The 22,485-nt window shown below is 39.3% G+C and overlaps 1 protein-coding gene across 3 annotated transcripts in view; it reads left to right on the top strand.

Annotated features, from left to right (window-relative positions):
- kuz (zinc-dependent metalloprotease kuz) overlaps positions 1-22,485 on the top strand; it is a 697,031-nt gene that overhangs the window by 660,701 nt on the left and 13,845 nt on the right. For all 3 annotated transcript variants that reach the window (XM_068226622.1, XM_068226623.1, XM_068226621.1), the window contains exons 12-13: positions 7,653-7,769; positions 9,198-9,362. In XM_068226622.1, coding sequence (XP_068082723.1) covers positions 7,653-7,769; positions 9,198-9,362 — 282 coding nt within the window. The remainder of the gene's footprint in view (positions 1-7,652; positions 7,770-9,197; positions 9,363-22,485) is intronic.

The following is a 22,485-nucleotide window of genomic DNA, read 5'->3' as shown; positions in this document are numbered from 1 at the left end:
TTAGTTCTATACCTCTTATCTTTAAATCGTTAGAAACCGAGTCTAACCATCGTCGTCTTGGTCTCCCTCTACTTCTCTTACCCTCCATAACAGAGTCCATTATTCTCCTAGGTAACCTATCCTCTTCCATTCGCCTCACATGACCCCACCACCGAAGCCGGTTTATGCGTACAGCTTCATCCATCGAGTTCATTCCTAAATTAGCCTTTATCTCCTCATTCCGAGTATCATCCTGCCATTGTTCCCACCTGTTTGTACCAGCAATCATTCTTGCTACTTTCATGTCTGCTACTTCTAACTTATGAATAAGATATCCCGAGTCCACCCAGCTTTCGCTCCCGTAAAGCAAAGTTGGTCTGAAAACAGACCGATGTAAAGATAGTTTAGTCTGGGAGCTGACTTCCTTCTTACAGAATACTGCTGATCGCAACTGCGGGCTCACTGCATTAGCTTTACTACACCTTGATTCAATCTCACTTACTATATTACCATCCTGGGAGAACACACAACCTAAATACTTGAAATTATCGACCTGTACTAGCTTTGTATCACCAATCTGACATTCAATTCTGTTGAATTTCTTACCTACTGACATCAATTTAGTCTTCGAGGGGCTAATTTTCATACCATACTCATTGCATCTATTTTCAAGTTCCAAGATATTAGACTGCAGGCTTTCGGCACAGTCTGCCATTAAGACCAAGTCGTCAGCATAGGCCAAACTGCTTACTACATTTCCACCTAACTGAATCCCTCCCTGCCATTTTATACCTTTCAGCAGATGATCCATGTAAACTACGAACAGCAAAGGTGAGAGATTACAGCCTTGTCTAACTCCTGTAAGTACCCTGAACCAAGAACTCATTCTACCATCAATTCTCACTGAAGCCCAATTGTCAACATAAATGCCTTTGATTGATTTTAATAATCTACCTTTAATTCCATAGTCCCTAGACGCGAATAAATATAAGCTATCCTCTGAAATCAGTGATGTACCCTGCCATATCTTGAGGTGTATCGCATTCTTACTTAATTTCAGTATACGGTATAACATAAAAATTAAAAGATCGTTTACTTCAGCCTTTATTTTTAACAAGTTAACAACTGTTATTGGATACATTATTTACACATTTATTACTAAAATATGTTCTCTTTCATTTTCATTTGCTTTACATAACAGCAATCTAGGGGTATTACTAACTGATTGCGACATTGCCTTCAAATGTTGATGAGAGAGCTCGCTATTGGGCATAGTGAGAAAACGATACCGAAGATGATCGATCGCATGCAGTATAATGACTGGGTGCATAAATATTGGTAACGGAAAAAATCGTGCGCGCATAATCGCTCGTAATAACGGATGCATCAGTGATAGGTCTCTCGCTGTAACCGAAGGACAATACACAGTTTAATATAGGAATTTTTAAGGGACAGACAATAATTGTCGTTATAACGGGGTTATTGTTATATGCCATACTCGCTATAGCAGACTTCTACTGTATTAGGTTAGTTTTTTGTGTATTTTCTTATGATTTATCATAACAATGCAGGTAATATTATGTTCACAATCAGCTGTTTTTGTATCTCGAATAGAAAACAACTCCTTGAACTGGGATCAAAGAGTTTAATCGGAGAAATTTTTCCACTGAAAGGTAATGCGACAACAATCATCTGATCGCCCATGTTTCGAATTTCGAATTGTTTCAGAGTCTAAAGTGAGATGAGAACTGATTTTAATTAAATCCCATGCAACAGGGGCTGACGAAATTCCTATTTTCTTTATTATTAACATTATGGATATAATATTGCTGGTTATTACTGACTTATTTAATGCATGCCTCTCCCATAGTTATTTTCCGTCAAAGTGGAAAGATGCACAAGCTGTCTCAGTTCCAAAAAGGTTGCCAGCTAATGTAGCATCTGAATTTCATCCTGTATGCATTCTTTCAGTACTGTCTAAAGCTCTAGAAAAATTGATCTATAGCCAACTTCAACAATATCTGGAAAAATATTCTCTGCATGACCCCTTCCAATCTGGTTTCAAGAAAGGACATAGCACAGGGATAGCACTACTAAGAATTACAGACGACGTTAGACGAGCTGTAGATGAGCGGAAAGTGACTATACTTATTTTACTTGACTTCAGTAGTGCGTTTGACACAGTAAATATTGACATACTAGCAGAAGTACCCGTTCTTCGTACAGGTTATCAGAAACTGGCTTTAGTTACTCGAGTGTGACTGACTTCATTCAATATTTATATCACTGGTGTATTTACTTAAGTACGTAGTAGGAATTATTTGTCATGTTTGGAATTATAGTGTATCTTCTTCTTCTTTTCTTAACGGGGCTTCTAAATATTAGTTCCTAATTAGTGTCGACCTCTGAGATCTTTTGCTACCATGTTTTTCCTTCATTCCCACCTAGATATACCTGCTCCCTTCACAAAGCTGCAGGTTTAGTGTAAGTATACTTCCGCTAGATAGTACCACAAATATAAATATTATTGAATGTATTTGTTTGACCCGACATTTCGTAACTATACAAATGATCAAGGAAATACGTGATGCATAAAAGAAACTACTATAATTATCGAGAATTATAATTCTCATGTCGCACATCATAAAATATATCTGAGTATAAATGTTGAGAAATTTTTTCAAGTCATGGGCGCACCATCTTGACAATTGTGAACAGTAAATAGGTTTTCATGGTTACAATGATCGTAAAAGTGGACCAAAATATCGGCACTAATAACATCAGTGATCCTACTACTCCTTTATTTGATAGAAAATAGTTTAAAATATAGGTAACAGACTCCGCAAAATGCTGAAACCTAAGCCAGTACGTAAAAACGGAGGTCCGTCGGCAATTGCTGGTCGCTGTACTAAGGAGATCTCCGGGGCTATTCTTTTTATACTTCACTCCCTTTTCATCCACACCCAAAGGAGTGCTATGAGCGTCTTACACAACAGTTTATTTTTTCCAGATAGTAAGTCATAGGTGTATCAATTTTAGTTGGCAGCTATGCCCAAACGTACATGCATAATCTATCTGCTCTAGAATCCTGAAGCTTGACATTGCCATGGTTACGGCAGTTCATTACCTTATCCGATTCCTAGAGGAGGCGTAGTGTGGTGCCAATATCTCCGTAACGGTTGGTTTTAGGGTCTTAAAACATGGTTTTCGGGCCCATACGGCTTACCGAGTTTTGTTCTTTGCGTCAAGAGGATTAAATTGAGCTTTGTCTCGTCCTTATATGACAAATTTGATATTTTGCCTATATTAGCCTATTGTTTTTATCTCTCCCCCCCCCCCCCCCACCACGAATTGTTTTGAAAATAAAATACAGCCCATGTTACTCACTCGCAATGTAGCTTTCTACAGGTGAAGTAATTTTTAAAATCGGTTTAGTAGTTTTTGAGCCTATTCGTTACAAACAAACAAATTTTTTCTCTTTATAATATTAGTATAGATTATTAGCGAAACTACAAAGATTTAATCTGAGTCCCTCTGCTATTCAGCTCTTTGCTTCATACCTCACAAATCGGCGACAACGTATTGTCATAAACGGCATGACAACAGACTGGAAGACGAAGCAAACTGGTGTCCCACAGGGATCTGTGCTTGGACCTATTCTGTTTACTCCATATATCAGTGATATATCCTCTCAGTTCAGTAACTGTAAGTATCATTTATATGCAGATGATCTACAAATATATTATCACTGTAAAGCTGTTGATATTGAGTTTGGAATTCATCAGATGAATTCTATTTTAAATCTGATTAGCTCTTATTCTAATAAGAATTGTTTATTAATTAATCCTAAAAAGACATGAGCTATTATAGCAGGGCAACAAAGGCAGTTAAATATTCTTAATAAGAAGTTATTGCCTTCACTTTTGCTTTGTGGTGTAGCTATACCATTTCAGAACTCGGTAAAAAAATCATGGGATTATCATAAGTGACACACTAGATTGGAGTGTGCATATAACAAGCATCTGTAGGAAAATTCACTCGTCACTTCACCCTCTCAAAAATCGCCAATCACTTCTTCCATTAAGCTTGAAAATTAAATCCAGATCCTCATATTTCCCATACTTATTTATTGTGATATTGTAATGATAGATGCCACCATGGAACAGACATTAAATTTACAGAGGGCAATGAACTCATGCATTAGGTTTATATTTTCAGTTAAATTTTCAACTCATTTATCCCCCATTATGAAATTCTCTCCTGGTTAAAAATCGATAAACTACGACATCTTCACCTTGCAACTCTCATATTTCGTCTGTTGAATCAATCTAAACCCCAGTATTTATACTCAAAGTTTAATTTGCTCTCCTCCTCTCATGAACACAACACACGATCGACTACTACTCTCAGAATTCCCTTCCAGTCAGTGTTAGGAATTGCACTTCTTTAGCTTCTTTCAAGTGGTCTTGCTGAGATTAACTATTAAATGTACAACCAGCTTGTATGAATGGCAGTATGAATGAGGTTAGGATTTATATTTTGTTATATTATTTCATTATTCTGTTTTATGAAGTTATTAGATAATATGTGGTTAAGTGTAAGAGAGGGCCGTGAGCCTTAACTTCGCCACAAATGAAGGCATGAAAATAAAAAATAAATAAAATAATTCTAGTTCAGTGTGAATTGATCTCAGAATAACTTTTATACAACAAAAAATCTGAGTTTAGCATAAACTCAGATAAATTTATCTCTGATCTAAGATCAAATGGTTTATGCAACTGGCCCTCAGTATTTAAGTAAGTAAGTAAGTAAGTAAGGAAGAAGTTTGGAGTGTGCTTATGTATGGAACAGAAATCGTGTAATGGCACAATTCTTTAATAAATAAATTAATCAATTAATCACTGACACAACACAAACTTCATAAGTAACATCTGCTATGTTAATACAGTATGAAGAATAGAAATTTTCACACAAGGAAATGAAGTAATTAAATACCAAGTAATACCCAGGAATAATCCATAACACAAGGGTTGTAGTAAGGATGTAAAGGAGAGGGCATATAAGTCTCTCGTAAGACCCCAACTAGAGTATGGTTCCAGTGTATGGGACCCTTACCAGGATTACTTGATTCAAGAACTGGAAAATTTCCAAAGAAAAGCAGCTCGATTTGTTCTGGGTGATTTCTGACAAAAGAGTAGCGTTACAAACATGTTACAAAGTTTGGGCTGGGAAGGGGAGAAAGGAGACAAGCTGCTCGACTAAGTGGTATGTACAAAGACTTATGGCTCTGTAAATTATAGAGTAATCTGCATACTGTGCCATAGTGGATGTCACACAGTCTGAAAGGTCTAGGGTAAAAGCCATGTCCAACAAAGGCCCAAAGGAATGAGGAAGTGTTGAAAGGATACATGAGAAAATATGCCTGATCCATGAAATAGGAAGGCCAATTTAATAGGGCACATAATAAGACAATACAGTAATTTCATGTCTTGTGTAATTGAATGAAAAGTTCTGGACTTGTATACGAAGCAACTTCGAGAGTCAGTGAGTTGCAGTTTGCATGCGAGAGGAGCTGAAAGTCCTAGTTGGTGATAGGAAACTGTGATTGCTGTGACTGCAGCGACAAGGCTTACCCTTTAGAAGTTGATGATGATTTAAACAATTCGGTACTGATTCGTTTACGATTGTTATTATAGTCTCTGTATAGATTTTTTATTGTTTTTTATTAAAGCTTTGGTCACAGCACCACTCCAAGCACGGTATGGCTGGCACAATGACACTTGGTCGCTAGCTACAGTAGTACAACGTACACCTTTCCTCCCCACTACATTGTGGCAATTCACATTTATAGAAAACTATTTCTAGTGAAACTATTAGTCTAAAACCTACCTGGCATTACAGTGATCTTCAGAATGTTGTCCTTCAGCTGCAAACACACCTGACACCTCATAAACAAGTTTGTATGCACTTGGCAAATCTCGGTCCGTGTGAAATTTGAAATAACTTGTGCAATGTTCTCTTGTTCACATACACTTCTCCCTTCAGCATCCCCCACAGATAATTTAAATCGGGAGATCTAGCGGGATAATTAACCACACAAGTTTAGAAAACTTCCTGTATTATCTCCATAGACCGATTAGCAGTGTGTGCCGTTGCATTATCTTGCATGAAGTAATTATTTCTCCTGTCATCTTCTGTCAGCTCTTGAAAGAATGGTCTGAGAATGAGGTCTATATATATTTCATGGAAAAATGTAGTCCCTATAATTCTGCGAGCACTTACTGCGCATTAAACTCCTGTCTTTACACTGTGAAGTGGATGGACATGCAGCTGGTGCAGATTTTCTTCATTCCAGTAGAAACTGTTTTGACTATTTACTTAGCCACTACAGTGTAGCCATGTTTATCACTAAAAAGTAAAATTTCTGTGTCAACATACCCATCATGAACTCACGGAAGCAACAGTAACAGTGCCAAACCCTAGCGAAACTGTCCGGTTCTCTTAAATATTGGGCAGCGGTTGGTTTGGCTTTTAACAGTTTTGTTGCTTTGTGGGCAGAAGTTATTGACACATTAGCTTGTACGGTGAGACACGACAGGGATTTTGTTGGAGTTCTTTCTAAGAGAGCTCCTATTTCATCAAGTTTTTCCTCTGTTAAAACAGTACATCTTCTGTGTGTTTTCTTGTTAAGAACAGACCCGGTGGTGCAGAACTTATTCACTAAATTACATACCGTATTCCTATGGGGAGGGAGGATGCCAGGAAATTTGCAAATGAATTGAAAGTGGCACTCTCCAACAGAAGAATGCTTTGGAAAACACAACACAATGAATACACACTGTTCTGCTGTATACATTACATTCCTTGTAATTGTTTTAACACATTACTCCATAGTCTATCTATACATGTTCAAGTCACCAGATAATACTTTACAGTACGTAATTTGTATGTATGACCGAGCTCGATAGTTGCAGTCGCTTAAGTGCGGCCAGTATCCAGTAATCGGGAGATAGTGGGTTCGAGCCCCACTGTCGGCAGCTCTGAATGTGGTTTTCCGTGGTTTCCCATTTTCACACCAGGCAAATGCCAGGGCCGCTTCCGTCCAATTCCTAGGCCTGTCCTATCCCATCGTTGCCATAAGGCCTATCTGTGTCGGTGTGACGTAAAGCAAATAGCAAATAATTTGTATGTATGATTTAGGACTTTTCATAATTTTAGTGAAAGTGGTTTAAATATCTCGTGGGAAGAAAGGAGCGAGCCATCAGACAGGCAGCTGGAAGGACCTGGGAAAAATGTTGCACTGACTTGCATACATCAGGTGAAAAAACGACTAACATCATTTTCAAGAAAATCTTCTAAAGCCTATCTATATAAATTCAAAATTGCTCTCTGCAAAGCTGGGACAGGTCACTAGTATTATTTATTAGCAAATTAAAAATACTTGTAGATCTACCTTACACTACTAGAATATGAAGTATTCGTTTTATTTGAGTTGAATCATCATAGTCTTGGTATATTGAGTGCAAGGATATCATGTAGGAAAAGAAAACTCTTCTTCCCTTTTCCTTTTATACAAAGAGTAACATATTGTACAATTTTTTATTTATTTTGATATTTAGGTTATCAGTGCATATTTTATTGTTGTTTGTTTGCTAACTAGGGACATTTTTCAGGGATACTGTGATGTGTTCTATAAATGTCGAGCGGTAGATGCTGAAGGCCCTCTAGCACGACTTAAGAATCTGCTGTTTAATAAGCAGACTCTGCTGACTGTGGCGCAGTGGGTTACCGTAAGTTATTTTGGTTATAGATATCATTAAGAATGGTTCTTCTTCAGTGCTTGTGTGCTTAGAACTATATACAATTTATAATTTTTGTTTTGGCTTATTTAGTCCATGATATTTGGATAATTAAAAATAATCTCACTAATTTTCTCTTTGCATCTTTTGAGTCCAATAATTTTCATAATTAAGTTAATGAATAGAAAATCCAAACAAATGAAAAATGTTTGTTTATTGGTTAGTGTAATTGAACAGGCTGGATAAAGAGGAAGTGTGACCTACTATACAGACAAGGATACAAAAGATGCTCACATGCTCGCTCATCTACACTGGCTAGTAATCTGAAAGATTGAGCAGAGTACTGAATGCAGAGGGGGCAAGGTTAATGATTAAAGGAAAGGTATTCAGATCTGAGTCTGTCCTGGACTTCAAAGTGGATTTGCTTACTGTAGTAGTACTGTTAATACTGTTAATCTGTCAATGATTTTAATAGTGAAATTATTGTCAAAGACGGATTGAGGAGGTCAACACGGTGCACTTCCAGCTTGTACATACATTTCTTGGATATTGATCCTTCCCTCTATGCATTGAGCTCGGCCATCTCCTTCCATAGCATAACAGTTAGCACTATTAGCTCTGCCATCCTCAGTGGCCCAGGTTCGATTTGTGGTACTGCCAGAGATTTAAGAATGGCAGGGATGCTGGTATATGGTTAAAATGGTACATGCAACTAACCTCCATTGGGGTATGCCAGAAAAGAACTGCACCACCTTGGGATGAGGACACGAGTGCACCTCTTTATTTTACCTCAATCAAAATTCAACCATTAAATATCAGTAATACCTCCTCTTTGACAGAGTTTACTTCTTCCTTGCCAGTAGATCCCAGCCCAGCAGGTCGTTCCTGTTGGTACTACTGTTATGGAGCCCTATTCTTCTGCCAGAACCAGGGCTTTTGTCATGAAGGGCTACCCAGCTGAACTTACCAGTACCATTCATCAGAATGTCCATGTTACCCACACCTGACCTACCTTACCTCATCCCCTGCTAAAAACACAATAACTACTTGCTCATGTTGGTTACACTTTCTACCCTTTCATCTGTCATTAATGTCTCCATATCATATATAGTATTTTTTTTTTTTTTTTTAATAGGCATGTCAGGCTGTCCTCTCTAGCTTTCCCTTCTCCAGTATAATTTTTTGCTTGTATTCTGCCTTCATTTGGGAACTGTTGTACCTAAATAAGAGATAAGTCAATTGTTGGATGAAAATTACTATGTTGATTGTAATTTTTTTCATATCTTGAAATGTTGAAAATCATGTTTTTGTGATGGTTGTTATCACTGACGTACATAGTGTGGAAGTATGAATTTTTACTCTCTGTGCATTAATACTGAATTGAGAGGGTTATCTGAAGTATGTGTAATAATTTTGCAGGAAAACTGGTGGGCAGTGCTGCTCATAGGAATAGCTTTCATCATCTTTATGGGCCTCTTCATAAAGTGCTGTGCAGTTCACACTCCATCATCGAACCCAAAGAAGCCACCTGCCAGAAGATTTAGTGAAACACTTCGGAGACCTATGAACACTCTCAGAAGAATGGCAAGTATACTAAAATCTCCTAGGTGATTTAGAAGATACATATTTTGGGAATGATGAAAATTGTTCAAGTATCTTTATAAATTAACATTAATTTATATACAATTACCTTTCAAGCTTGGATAATTAAATATTCATTACATGACCATTTCAGTTTTTGTTTTTTTTTTGTTTCTTTTGGTGGCTTTATGTCGCACCGACACAGATAGGTCTTATGGCGACGATGGGAGAGGAAAGGGCTAGGAGTTGGAAGGAGACAATCGTGGCCTTAATTAGGGTACAGCCCCAGCATTTGCCTGGTGTGAAAATGGGAGGGAAACCACGGAAAACCATCTTCAGGGCTGCTGACGGTGGGATTCGAACCCACTATCTCCCGAATGCAAGCTCACAGCTGTGCGCCCCTAACCGCGCAGCTAACTCAGCCGGTATTTCAGTTTTTACATTACATGTAAAAGAAAATTCTCATTTTTAGGTCCATATTGAAATTAGTTATAAATAATACAAATATTGATTTGCTTTCCACCTATTCAATACAGTTACTAGCAAATATACCCATGCTTCGCTACTGTATTACATATTGTATGCGGATTTCTCCGTAAATTACTGTAAAGGCAGTGAGTAAAATTATATTAAATTGCATGTCTCGTAGCGCTATCCGAGAAACAAAACAGGGAGGAAACCATACGTCATTACCGATGTAAGGTAGGCATTGGGGAAATTTGTTGATAATGGCAAGCCACATTTCCTACTGCCAAGCACAAGAGAGTTCCATAGTTTCTGCTGTGAAGGCAGGCTCACTTGGCAACTTCCATTCACAGTAGAGATGGAGAGTTTTCATTATAATCGAGAAATGCAGCGCTATCTAACGTCCTATGACATTTTCTCGTATCTCCTATATTTATGGGTTAGATTGAGTTAGAATCATTGAATAGGGTGAAATTTGGTACAGTTTTCATATCGTTCTCAAATGGGATTTTATTTGATGGAAATAAATATCACACGAGAACATATTCACTTCCTTGTGTAAATTACTTTGTTACTTTACAAAAGAAAATATTTATAAAATCCTCCTATCAATACAATTCAAGTCATCTGTTAGATGAAGCAAAGTCTATACATGTTTCAGCCTAATCTCAAGGCCATCTTCAGTAGTAAAACAATGATTACATAATATACAAACAAATTAAAAAACGTAATGATGTGAAGTGACAGTGATCATGATTAGTGAGTTAAAAACACATTGAGGTGCAAAGTCCTCTCGTCTAATAGATCTTGCTGACTGTTAAATAAAACACTATGCTGAGGAGTGTAGTGAGACCGTCAATACTACGAATAAAACGTGTAACATTTGTAACTAAAAGTTGTCGTCTCGAATGGAGATGACCTTGTCGGTCTCAAGTCACATTGACAACTTTTAGTTACAAATGTTACACGTTTTATTCGTAGTATTGACGGTCTCACTACACTCCTCAGCATAGTGTTTTATTTAACAGTCAGCAAGATCTATTAGACGAGAGGACTTTGCACCTCAATGTGTTTTTAACTCACTAATCATGATCACTGTCACTTCACATCATTACGTTTTTTAATTTGTTTGTATATTATGTAATCATTGTTTTACTACTGAAGATGGCCTTGAGATTAGGCTGAAACATGTATAGACTTTGCTTCATCTAACAGATGACTTGAATTGTATTGATAGGAGGATTTTATAAATATTTTCTTTTGTAAAGTGATAACCGTCAATACGGAATGAGATTCATAACTTGCAATAATTACTTTGTTGTCACTGTAAGTCACAACACACAATTATATACAGTAGCAATTGACACTACAACACTTAATAGCGGAGTACCCTGAAGTCAATTCTGACAAGTACAGATATCAACAACGTTGACTCGTGCACTATAACACGCTCTCTTGAACTCGTTGACTCCACCTCGGAGCCCAACAGTCATTCGCAGTCCATCACTTGCCTTCGAGTCCAATCTGACTGACTGACAGCTCGATGTATATACTGTTCGACCGACAGTCTAGAATTATTGATTTCTGGAAGGGTTCTTATAACACTCTAATGGAACACACTCGAAACATCGATTAACCAGCTAGTCGAATTAAGTACTCCAGTAATGGATCCAGCTAGAACTTTCCTTACTGTTTACCAATACACATGGAAATTTCTCCAACATCCCTAATGTCTCTACATGTATCTGGATAATAAACCTTACATTAAGTTTCCAGAACCCTTCATATATACCAAGTTATAGTAGAATAAACCTAATATACGAACATTATAGAGTTTTCTACCACTTTAGACTAAACCACCTCCTTGAGGGGGTCCACCTTGCCGTGTTGTTGCCATCGCTACAATGATCCTGTCGTCCCGTGGAGTTGCCATCTTCACAACGCCGGAGTCTCCATCACTGCTTGCAGGCTTCACTGGTGTCTCCAGAGCTGTTATACTCTCACACAGCGCACTCGCTTTTTCCGCTGGGCCTTGAATTACGGACTCCACAACTACAAGCATCACATTAGACTGCTTCCCGTCCAGTTCGTTGTTATCCTGCAAAACGTCGGTGATCACCTCGGTTCTGAGAGAGCGCACTTCGTTGCCCAAAGAATTGATTTGGTCCTTTATTTCTTGAGACTGGGCCTCAATTTTACACTCAAGCTTTTCGGATTGGGCCTCGATGTTTTTAGATTGGGCCTCGATTTTTTCAGTCTGGGCTTGAATCAAAGCAGTCATTTTTTGAACATAATGATCATCCAGTCGTTGGTTTCTTCCTCTGAGGTGACTTCGAAGTCGAAACTGCCTGGGTCCTCTTCGTTGTCTATCAAATCCTGGCACAGCTTCTCTTGTAAGTCCACTTTGCTTCCAACCGTCGGTAAACCTCGGGATGCCAGCGCTCTTCGTAACATCGCCATGGTCATTTCTTCGATCTTCATTGCCAAGTCTCAAAGTGTCCTGTCCTCTCCTGTCGTGGTCGTCAATTTATCGTTCTCAAATGCGATTTTATTTGACGGAAATAAATATCAGACGAAAACAAGTTCACTTCCTTGTGTAAATTACTTTGCCACTGTAAGTCACAACACACAATTATATACAGTAGCAAATGACACTACAACACTTAATAGTGGAGTACCCTGAAGTCGATTCTAACAAGTACAGATATCAACAACACTGACTCGCGCAGTATAAGATACGCTCTCTTGAACTCGCCAACTCCAGTTCAGAGCCCAACAGTCACTCGCAGTCCATCACTTGCCTTTGAGTCCAACCTGACTGACTCACTGACTGACAGCTCGATATATACGGTATACTGTTCGACCGACCGTCTGGAATTATCGGTTTCTGGAAGGGTTCTTACAACACTCTAATGGAACATACTCGAAACATCAGTCGACCAGCTAGTCAAATGGAGTACTCCAGTAATAGATCCAGCTGGAACTTTCCTTACTGTTTACCAATACACATGGAAATTTCTCCAACATTCCTAATGTCTCTACATGTATCTGGATAATAAACTTTACAGTAAGTTTCCAGAACCATTCATATATACCAAATTATAGTAGAATAAATCTAATATACGAACATTATAGAGTTTTGTACCACTTTCGACTATATAGATTTTGAGGGTAAACCTATACACAATACGTATTTGAGGTTATACATATTTATAATACATATTTACAGGGAAACCCTGTATTAGTCACTTTTTTTTTTTTTGCTAGGGGCTTTACGTTGCACCGACACAGATAGGTCTTATGGCGACGATGGGATGGGAAAGGCCTAGGAGTTGGAAGGAAGCAGCCGTGGCCTTAATTAAGGTACAGCCCCAGCATTTGCCTGGTGTGAAAATGGGAAACCACGGAAAACCATCTTCAGGGCTGCCGATAGTGGGATTCGAACCTACTATCTCCCGGATGCAAGCTCACAGCCGCGCGCCTCTACACGCACGGCCAACTCGCCCGGTTTAGTCACATTTAACATTTAATAAAAGATAATTTAGCATTAAACATAATAATTGAAGGTTTTACACCAGTTACAATGTCGTACCTACGACATTCACGTACTACTTTTTTTTTTTTTTTTTTTTTTTGCTCATGGAGACAGCTGGAATCATAAAATTGGGCTAATGTGTGGCCGCTGATCATATAAATGTGCGTGCTGAATGTAATGATTCTATCTTTTTCCTATAAGTGAGTCAAACAATAACATATATATGTAAAAACAAGAAAATTAACCTGAAATCAAGAAATACAGCTCGGTACGTATAAGGGATAGAGATACGACATAGTCATAGGACCAAAGTTGTAGACCTCTCCAAATTGAACAGCGATTGTGCTATCTGTTCTGTGATATGACGTACCGTTTAGCCACCAATTATCCCGAAACGAAGGTCTGCACATCAATAAAATTGCGTCCATATTTTGATATTTTCCGAAGCCAAAAGTTATACATTAGGGAAACAATTAGTAGGGAATCTGCCACCTGGACAACAGCCCTAAATGCAGATCATTGATTGATTGATTCATTGATTCATTGGACATACACCGTAGGAGAGGAAGGTAGAAGGAGGTTAGGAGAGAGAGCAGTAGAACAGTAGAGATAGGGAAATGGATAAACACAAGAAAGGTATGACAGAGGCCGGCCAAATTCTTTTAGGTGCAGAATATGTTGTGTGGTGTTGGGTGGGTGTTAGAAATAAGTGAATGTGCAGTGTTTAGACTTACTGCAGATAGCTTTCTTTGTTTGGCTTGGCTCTCCTCTTGCAGATGTTATGAAAACATACTATGGTAGAACCCCTATTTAACGTTTTTACAGGGACCTGGTTTTTTTAAACCTTATATGGGGGTTTACCTTAAATTGAGGTTTCCATAGAAAGCACACCTTTTCCAGAGATCTTTGTCTGTATTAACATAAATTGTACCACCATACATTATTTACACAGTGACAGCAATAAAACATGGAGATATCTACGCTACACACTGCACTGTAGTTACGGTTTGTGCTTCATTTTTACAGATTTTTGTCGGAGAATGCAAAACTGCTTCGGTTTAAGGTTGTTCTTATAATGTTACACATGATTTTTCCATAAAAGTCTGAAAAGATTTCAAACTTGCACAAAAATACATTAAAATCAATACGAAACAACAATCTGCTACCGGGCGAGTTTGCCGTGCAGTTAGAGGCGCGCGGCTGTGAGCTTGCACCCGAGAGATAGTGAGTTCAAATCCCACTGTCGGTAACCCTGAAGATGGTTCTCCATGGTTTCCCATTTTCACACCAGGCTGTACCTTAATTAAAGCCACGGCCACTTCCTTCCAACTCCTAGGCCTTTCCTATCCCATCGTTGCCATAAGACCTATCTGTGTCAGTAAGATGTAAAACAACTACAGTCTGCTTGTTTTAACATTTTTACGGATGTTTTCCAAGCAGCGGCTTACTTATTAGCACGTATTTTCTAATTTCAATAGTCTGAACGTGCATATTCAGTTTCATTCTTAAAAATTGTAATAGTATCACTCCAGAGGCTTGTGGCAAACATTTCCATTTTCTTACTTCAAATGGCGTCTCCTAACCTAGGTTTACCGCAAACGTATTATGAACATATATTTCAAGCTCCCTGTAGAATAATAACATTTTCACTATAAATTTACACGGGAACAGCCTTTCTGAATTTTAACAAGACGCGAAAGTACATAACCTAACATCTGAAATTAGTTACGCACACCTCTGTATCTTGAGAAGGAGAAGCATCACATTCATATTTTATTTCAGTTCATAGTATTGAAATTACGCAGTCGTTTACTTCAGCCTTTATTTCTAAGGAGTTAACAATTGCTGGCATGGCACTTATTGCGGAACATATTATCCCGATGTTTGTTGACACGAGTCGCAGTTGCTCAGGCTCACTTCCATGAACCTACTATGCTGGCATAGCAGGGGGAGAGGTGATACTCGCACGTGGCGCGTCCCAGGTGGTGGATAGGGGGGTTCTAACTGGCTTGCCAGCGGACTTAAGGGAAATAAAATACCTCTCGTGGACCAAACACACAACCCCCTGTGGGTGGGAGATGCAGACGAAGAATACACCCGTGGTATCTCCTGCCTGTCATAAGAGGCGACCAAGGGATGATCGAATTATAACCACCAAGTACAACCAAGCGGGGAACACCATGCGTCGCTTTTACTTGCGCGTAGTACCACTAGGTTAAGTAGGTTTGTGATTAGTAGCAACAGAGTGCGCTGTCAGCTTTTACAGTACCTGTGATTAGTACCATTATATGAGTGACACCATGGGTGAGCGACTCCATGATTCTGTCTTGCTTATGGTTAGTACCCACTATATGAGGAACACCACGGGATAGTACGAGTCCCTGTGGTTAGTACACTTATGTGATGAACGCCGTAGTTTGTGTTGCCTGTAAATGGTGGCGCAATGTGCGAAACACCATAGGTCTGTGTTACATGTGCCAATTTTATTACCTGTGAGTAGCACCATAATGCATGGTATACCACGAGTCTACGCTACTTTTGATTAGTACCACAACATAACAAATATCATGGTTCTACTTTCGTAGTGATAAGTACCATAACCTCCTCTGCGAACCATGTGACCTTGCCGCGGTGGGGAGGCTTGCGTGTCGCAATGATGCAGATAGCCGAGCCGCAGGTGCAACCATATCGGATGGGTATCTGTTGAGAGACCAGACTAACGAATGGTTCATCGAAAGGGGGGTAGCAGCCTTTCGGTAGTTGCAAGGGCGGCAGTCTAGATGATAGACTGATACGGCCTTGTAATAATACTCAACATGGCTTAGCTGTGTTGATACTGCTACACGGCTGAAAGCAACGGGAAACTACAGCCGTAACTGTTGTATGTCCGGCGCTCCCTTTCTCGCTCCACCAGCCAGCTGCAAGCGCGCCTGTGTATCATTCTGCTAGCTTCGACGCGCAGCCCTCAGTGCGCGTGCCTGACCATCGAGTGTACTATAAATAGGAGCTCCCTGCCTGCTCAATTGCCCACTTGCCCTGGTGTCCAGCTCCAGAATACACCCTACGTCGAGCACGGAGGCTACTCCTCTTGAAAATGTGCTTCGACCAGGTGGACTGAATTTCTGGCAGTACGAGGTTTCACCTCCGGTCACCGCTCCCTTACCTGTTTCCGCTGCCCATGTTCCGTAATTCTTTTACAAGCCATTTTCATTCCCTAATTTACGCAAGCTCCCTTAGTTTCGCTAGGTGGAATTTCTTCAATCAATTGAACTTGCTTTTTAGGAATTCAGGCACTTCAACAAACAAGGACTCTCAAAGACATTCATGTTAGTGTGCCAGATAGTTCTCGACTATCAACGTGTCAATTCACAAAGACTATCTTTTCAAGATAGAAGTGTATATAAAGACTGTAAACCTGTACATATTGTATAAAGACAGACTTTTCTCAAGATTCAATATTCCTTTTTGCTTCAAAATAAATTTCAGTTATTTGTGTAAATATCATAAAGTGAAGCAATAAAAGTTGTGTTCTGTAAATTGCCACCTTGGTTACAACACAACCACCTCCCGAGGACATGCAGCTCTCTCTGTATGAATGATGTACTGATGATGGCTTCCTCCCGGGTAAAATATTCCGGAGGTAAACTAGTCCCCCATTCGGATCTCCGGGCGGGGACTACACGAGAGGGGGCGATCATCAGGAAGATGGATACTGACATTCTGCGAGTCGGAGCGTGGAATGTTAGAAGTTTGAATCGTTGTGGTAGGTTAGAGAATCTGAAAAGGGAGATGGATAGGCTAAAGTTAGATGTAGTTGGTATAAGTGAAGTACGTTGGCAGGAAGAACAGGATTTTTGGTCAGGCGACTACCGAATTATCAACACGAAATCAAACAGGGGTAATGCAGGAGTTGGTTTGATAATGAATAAGAAAATAGGGCAGCGGATAAGCTACTACGACCAGCATAGTGAAAGAATTATTGTCGCCAAGATAGACACCAAACCAATGCCCACCACAATAGTGCAGGTCTATATGCCTACTAGTTCAGCGGATGATGAAGAAATTGAAAGAATATATGAGGAGATAGAAGATTTAATACAATATGTCAAAGGTGACGAGAATCTAATTGTGATGGGAGACTGGAACGCAGTGGTAGGCCAAGGAAGAGAAGGTAGCACAGTAGGAGAATTTGGATTGGGACAAAGAAACGAAAGAGGAAGTCGGCTGGTTGAATTCTGCACTGACCATAATTTAGTCCTCGCCAATACTTGGTTCAAACACCACAAACGACGGCTGTATACGTGGACGAGACCTGGAGACACTGGAAGGTATCAAATAGACTTCATTATGATTAGGCAGAGATTCAGAAACCAGGTGTTGGATTGCAAAACTTTTCCAGGAGCAGACGTGGACTCTGACCACAACTTGTTGGTCATGAAATGCCATCTGAAATTGAAGAAATTGAAGAAAGGAAAGAATGCAAAAAGATGGGATCTAGACAAGTTGAAAGAAAAGAGTGTGATGGATTGTTTCAAGGAACATGTTGCACAAGGACTAAATGAAAAGGCCGAAGGAAACACAGTAGAGGAAGAGTGGAGAGTCATGAAAAATGAAGTCAGTAGGGCTGCTGAAGAAATGTTAGGAAGGAAGAAAAGATCAACTAAGAATCAGTGGATAACTCAGGAGATACTAGACCTGATTGATGAACGACGAAAATACAAGAATGCTAGAAATGAAGAGGGCAGAAAAGAATACAGGCGATTAAAGAATGAAGTGGATAGAAAGTGCAAGGTAGCTAAGGAAGAATGGCTGAAGGAAAAGTGCAAGGATGTCGAAGGCTGTATGGTCCTGGGAAAGGTAGATGCTGCATACAGGAAAATCAAGGAAACCTTTGGAGAAAGAAAATCTAGGTGCATGAATATTAAGAGCTCAGATGGAAAGCCACTTCTAGGGAAAGAAGACAAAGCAGAAAGATGGCAGGAGCATATCCAACAGTTGTATCAAGGTAACGATGTAGATAATTTCGTTTTGGAACATGAAGAGGCTGTTGATGCTGATGAAATGGGAGACCCAATTTTGAGATCAGAGTTTGACAGAGCTGTGAGTGACCTAAATAGGAACAAGGCACCTGGAATTGATGATATTCCCGCTGAATTACTGACTGCCTTAGGAGAAACCAGCATGGTAAGGTTATTTCGTTTAGTGTGCAAGATGTATGAGACAGGAGAAGTCCCATCCGATTTTCAGCAGAATGTTGTTATACCTATTCCCAAGAAAGCCGGTGCTGACAGGTGTGAAAACTACCGCACTATTAGTTTAGTATCTCATGCCTGCAAAATTTTAACACGTATTATTTACAGAAGAATGGAAAAACAAGTTGAAGCTGAGTTGGGGGAAGATCAATTTGGCTTCAGAAGAAATGTAGGAACACGTGAAGCAATCCTGACTTTACGTCTGATCTTAGAGGATCGAATCAAGAAGGACAAGCCCACGTACATGGCATTCGTAGATCTAGAAAAGGCATTCGATAATGTTGATTGGACCAGGCTATTTATGATTCTGAAGATGATAGGGATCAGATACCGAGAACGAAGAATTATCTACAACCTGTATAAAAATCAGTCTGCAGTGATAAGAATCGAGGGCTTTGAAAAAGAAGCAGCAATTCAGAAAGGAGTGAGGCAAGGCTGCAGTTTGTCCCCTCTCCTTTTCAATGTTTACATAGAACAGGCAGTAAAGGAAATCAAAGAGAAATTTGGAAAGGGAATCACAGTCCAAGGAGAGGAAATCAAAACCTTGAGATTTGCCGATGATATTGTTATTTTATCTGAGACTGCAGAAGATCTTGAGAAGTTGCTGAATGGTATGGATGAAGTCTTAGGTAAGGAGTACAAGATGAAAATAAATAAGTCCAAAACAAAAGTAATGGAGTGCAGTCGAACGAAGGCAGGTGATGTAGGGAATATTAGATTAGGAAACGAAGTCTTAAAGGAAGTAGATGAATATTGTTATTTGGGTAGTAAAATAACCAACGATGGCAGAAGTAAGGAGGACATAAAATGCAGACTAGCACAAGCAAGGAAGAGCTTTCTTAAGAAAAGAAATTTGCTCACTTCAAACATTGATATCGGAATTAGAAAGATGTTTTTGAAGACTTTTGTGTGGAGCGTGGCATTGTATGGAAGTGAAACATGGACGATAACTAGCTCAGAAAGAAAGAGAATAGAAGCTTTTGAAATGTGGTGTTACAGAAGAATGCTGAAGGTGAGATGGATAGATCGAATCACGAATGAAGAGATACTGAATCGAATTGGTGAGAGGAGATCGATTTGGCTAAATTTGACGAGAAGAAGAGATAGAATGATAGGACACATCTTAAGACACCCAGGACTTGTTCAGTTGGTTTTTGAAGGAAGTGTAGGTGGCAAGAACGGTTGGGTAGACCAAGGTATGAATATGACAAACAGATTAGAGCAGATGTAGGATGCAATAGCTACGTAGAAATGAAAAGGTTAGCACAGGATAGGGTGGCATGGAGAGCTGCATCAAACCAGTCTATGGACTGATGACTCAAACAACAACAACAAGTACCATAATGAGGGACCAATGACTTGGATTTTGGATCCCCTTTAGACTACAAGCATCATAGATTCAATCAATCAATCAATCAATCAATCAATCAATCAATACTGATCTGCATTTAGGGCAGTCGCCCCAGTGGCAGATTCCCTATCTGTTGTTTTCCCAGCCTTTTCCTAAATGATTTCAAAGAAATTGGAAATTTATTGAACACCTCCCTTGGTAAGTTATTCCAATCCCTTACTCCCCTTCTTATAAATGAATATTTGCCCCAGTTTGTCTTCTTGAATTCCAACTTTATCTTCATATTGTGATCTTTCCTACTTTTATAAACGCCACTCAAACTTATTCGTCTACTAATGTCATTCCACGCCATCTCTCCGCTGACAGCTCGGAACATACCACTTAGTCGAGCAGCTCTCCTTCTTTCTCTCAATTCTACCCAGCCCAAACTTTGCAACATTTTTGTAACGCTACTCTTTTGTCGGAAATCACCCAGAACAAATCGAGCTGCTTTTCTTTGGATTTTTTCCAGTTCTTGAATCAGGTAATCCTGGTGAGGGTCCCATACACTGAAACCATACTCTAGTTGGGGTCTTATATGCCCTCTCCTTTACATCCTTACTACAACCTCTAAACACCCTCATAACCATGTACAGAGATCTGTACCCTTTATTTACAATCCCATTTATGTGATTACCCCAATGAAGCTCTTTCCTTATATTAACACCCAGATACTTACAATGATCCCCAAAAGGAACTTTCACCCCATCAGCGCAGTAATTAAAACTGAGAGGACTTTTCCTATTTGTGAAACTCACAACCTGACTTTTAACCCCGTTTATCAACATACCAATGCCTGCTGTCCATCTCACAACATTTTCGAGGTCACATTGCAGTTGCTCACAATCTTGTAACTCATTTATTACTATATAGAGAATAACATCATCCGCAAAAAGCCTTACCTCTGATTCCACTCCTTTACTCATATCATTTATATATATATACGAAAATATAAAGGTCCGATAATACTGCCTTGAGGAATTCCCTTCTTAATTATTACAGGGTCAGATAAAGCTTCACCTACTCGAATAATTCTCTGAGATCTATTTTCTAGAAATAGAGCAACCCATTCAGTCACTCTTTGTCTAGTCCAATTGCACTCATTTTTGCCAGTAGTCTCCCATGATCCACCCTATCAAATGCTTTAGACAGGTCAGCATTGAAGCAGTCCCTTGGTTAGTAATACTATTGTTGTACGTCAGTTTCTGTGAATGTGAGGCATTGCGGGTCGGATCCACTGATTGTTTTAAAATCATATCCATCCATTCATTGTTCGTCTTCACGTTTTGAATTCTGGTCAGTGGAGGATTTTGGACTTTTAATTCGTCATTACATTTTGTCTCATTTCGTACCATTAGGGGCCAGTGGCCTAGATGTTAGGCCCCTTTAAACAACAAGCATCATCAGGCTCGCTCGCGCGTAGTGAGGAATCGATATGGAAGATGATCGGCTGCATTTAATACAAATGCTGGAGTAGAGCTTATGAATATTGATAACAGATAAAAATAACATGCCCAAATTTGACCGTAATAATGGATGATTCAGTAAAAGAGTTCTCGTTGTAACCAAAGGATATTGCACAGATTTATATAGGAATTTTCGAAGGTTATAATAACATTGTCATTAAAACGGGGGTTCTCTTCTGCTACAGCGACCACGGTCTCACTTTAGCCCTAAGTGCCTGCGCTTGAAATTCCTCTTCTGCCTTGAATCATCCTTAGCAAGCTTATGACGTCTTTTTTCGTAGGTTGTTAATGCCCCATAACAAAAATGAATAGAAATAAATATTTCAGAATTTTAACATTTCCTTAACACTAAATGCGGGTTTTGCCCTGTTGTGAATTATGTTAAATCGAATATAAAATTGCATTGCTTTTATGGAATAATTTTCAGGACTGGAAATTTCTTCTGTTAAATGCGGGTTTACATTAAATCGAGGTCACACAAAATCGGGGTTATATTGTATTTCTCATCTCCACTGACTCAGTGATGTCTTCTCGATTGTTCTCAGATGCATCTCATATTCCTAGGCTAGACAGAAGTAGTAGATGCACTGGTTGCGACTCATAGCGCTTCATCTTGACTTTCTTACGTTGTCTATAGGCTCCCTTATGCTCAGCCTCAAACATTTTGGGTTTGTTCTGTTTTCTTTGACTCATTCCTTCTATTTTATTTCGTTTGCAGTCTTGGACCTTCTTTAAATTAAGATATTCTGACCTTTCAGAAATGTTCATAAAATCCACCAATTTTCACACACCTAGTCAATGAATGACACACTAATTTTACCACCCATGCCGAGCTGCACTTTTGACACAAAATGATGGATGTACTTGCTGCTCACTGTTCTGCCATCTGATCTTGAAAGCTATTTAAGTAGACCCTTTGGACCTTCCTCTATTAAACTGTTTTGAAATTATTGAAGGAAGTCTGCTGTATACTTTTTTGGGTACACAAACATTTTTACGCCCCCCCCTCCCCCCCCAG

This window comes from Anabrus simplex, chromosome 3 (assembly GCF_040414725.1).
Source record: "Anabrus simplex isolate iqAnaSimp1 chromosome 3, ASM4041472v1, whole genome shotgun sequence".
Classification (NCBI taxonomy): Eukaryota; Metazoa; Arthropoda; class Insecta; order Orthoptera; family Tettigoniidae; genus Anabrus; species Anabrus simplex.
This window is presented reverse-complemented; position numbering and strand designations above follow the sequence as displayed.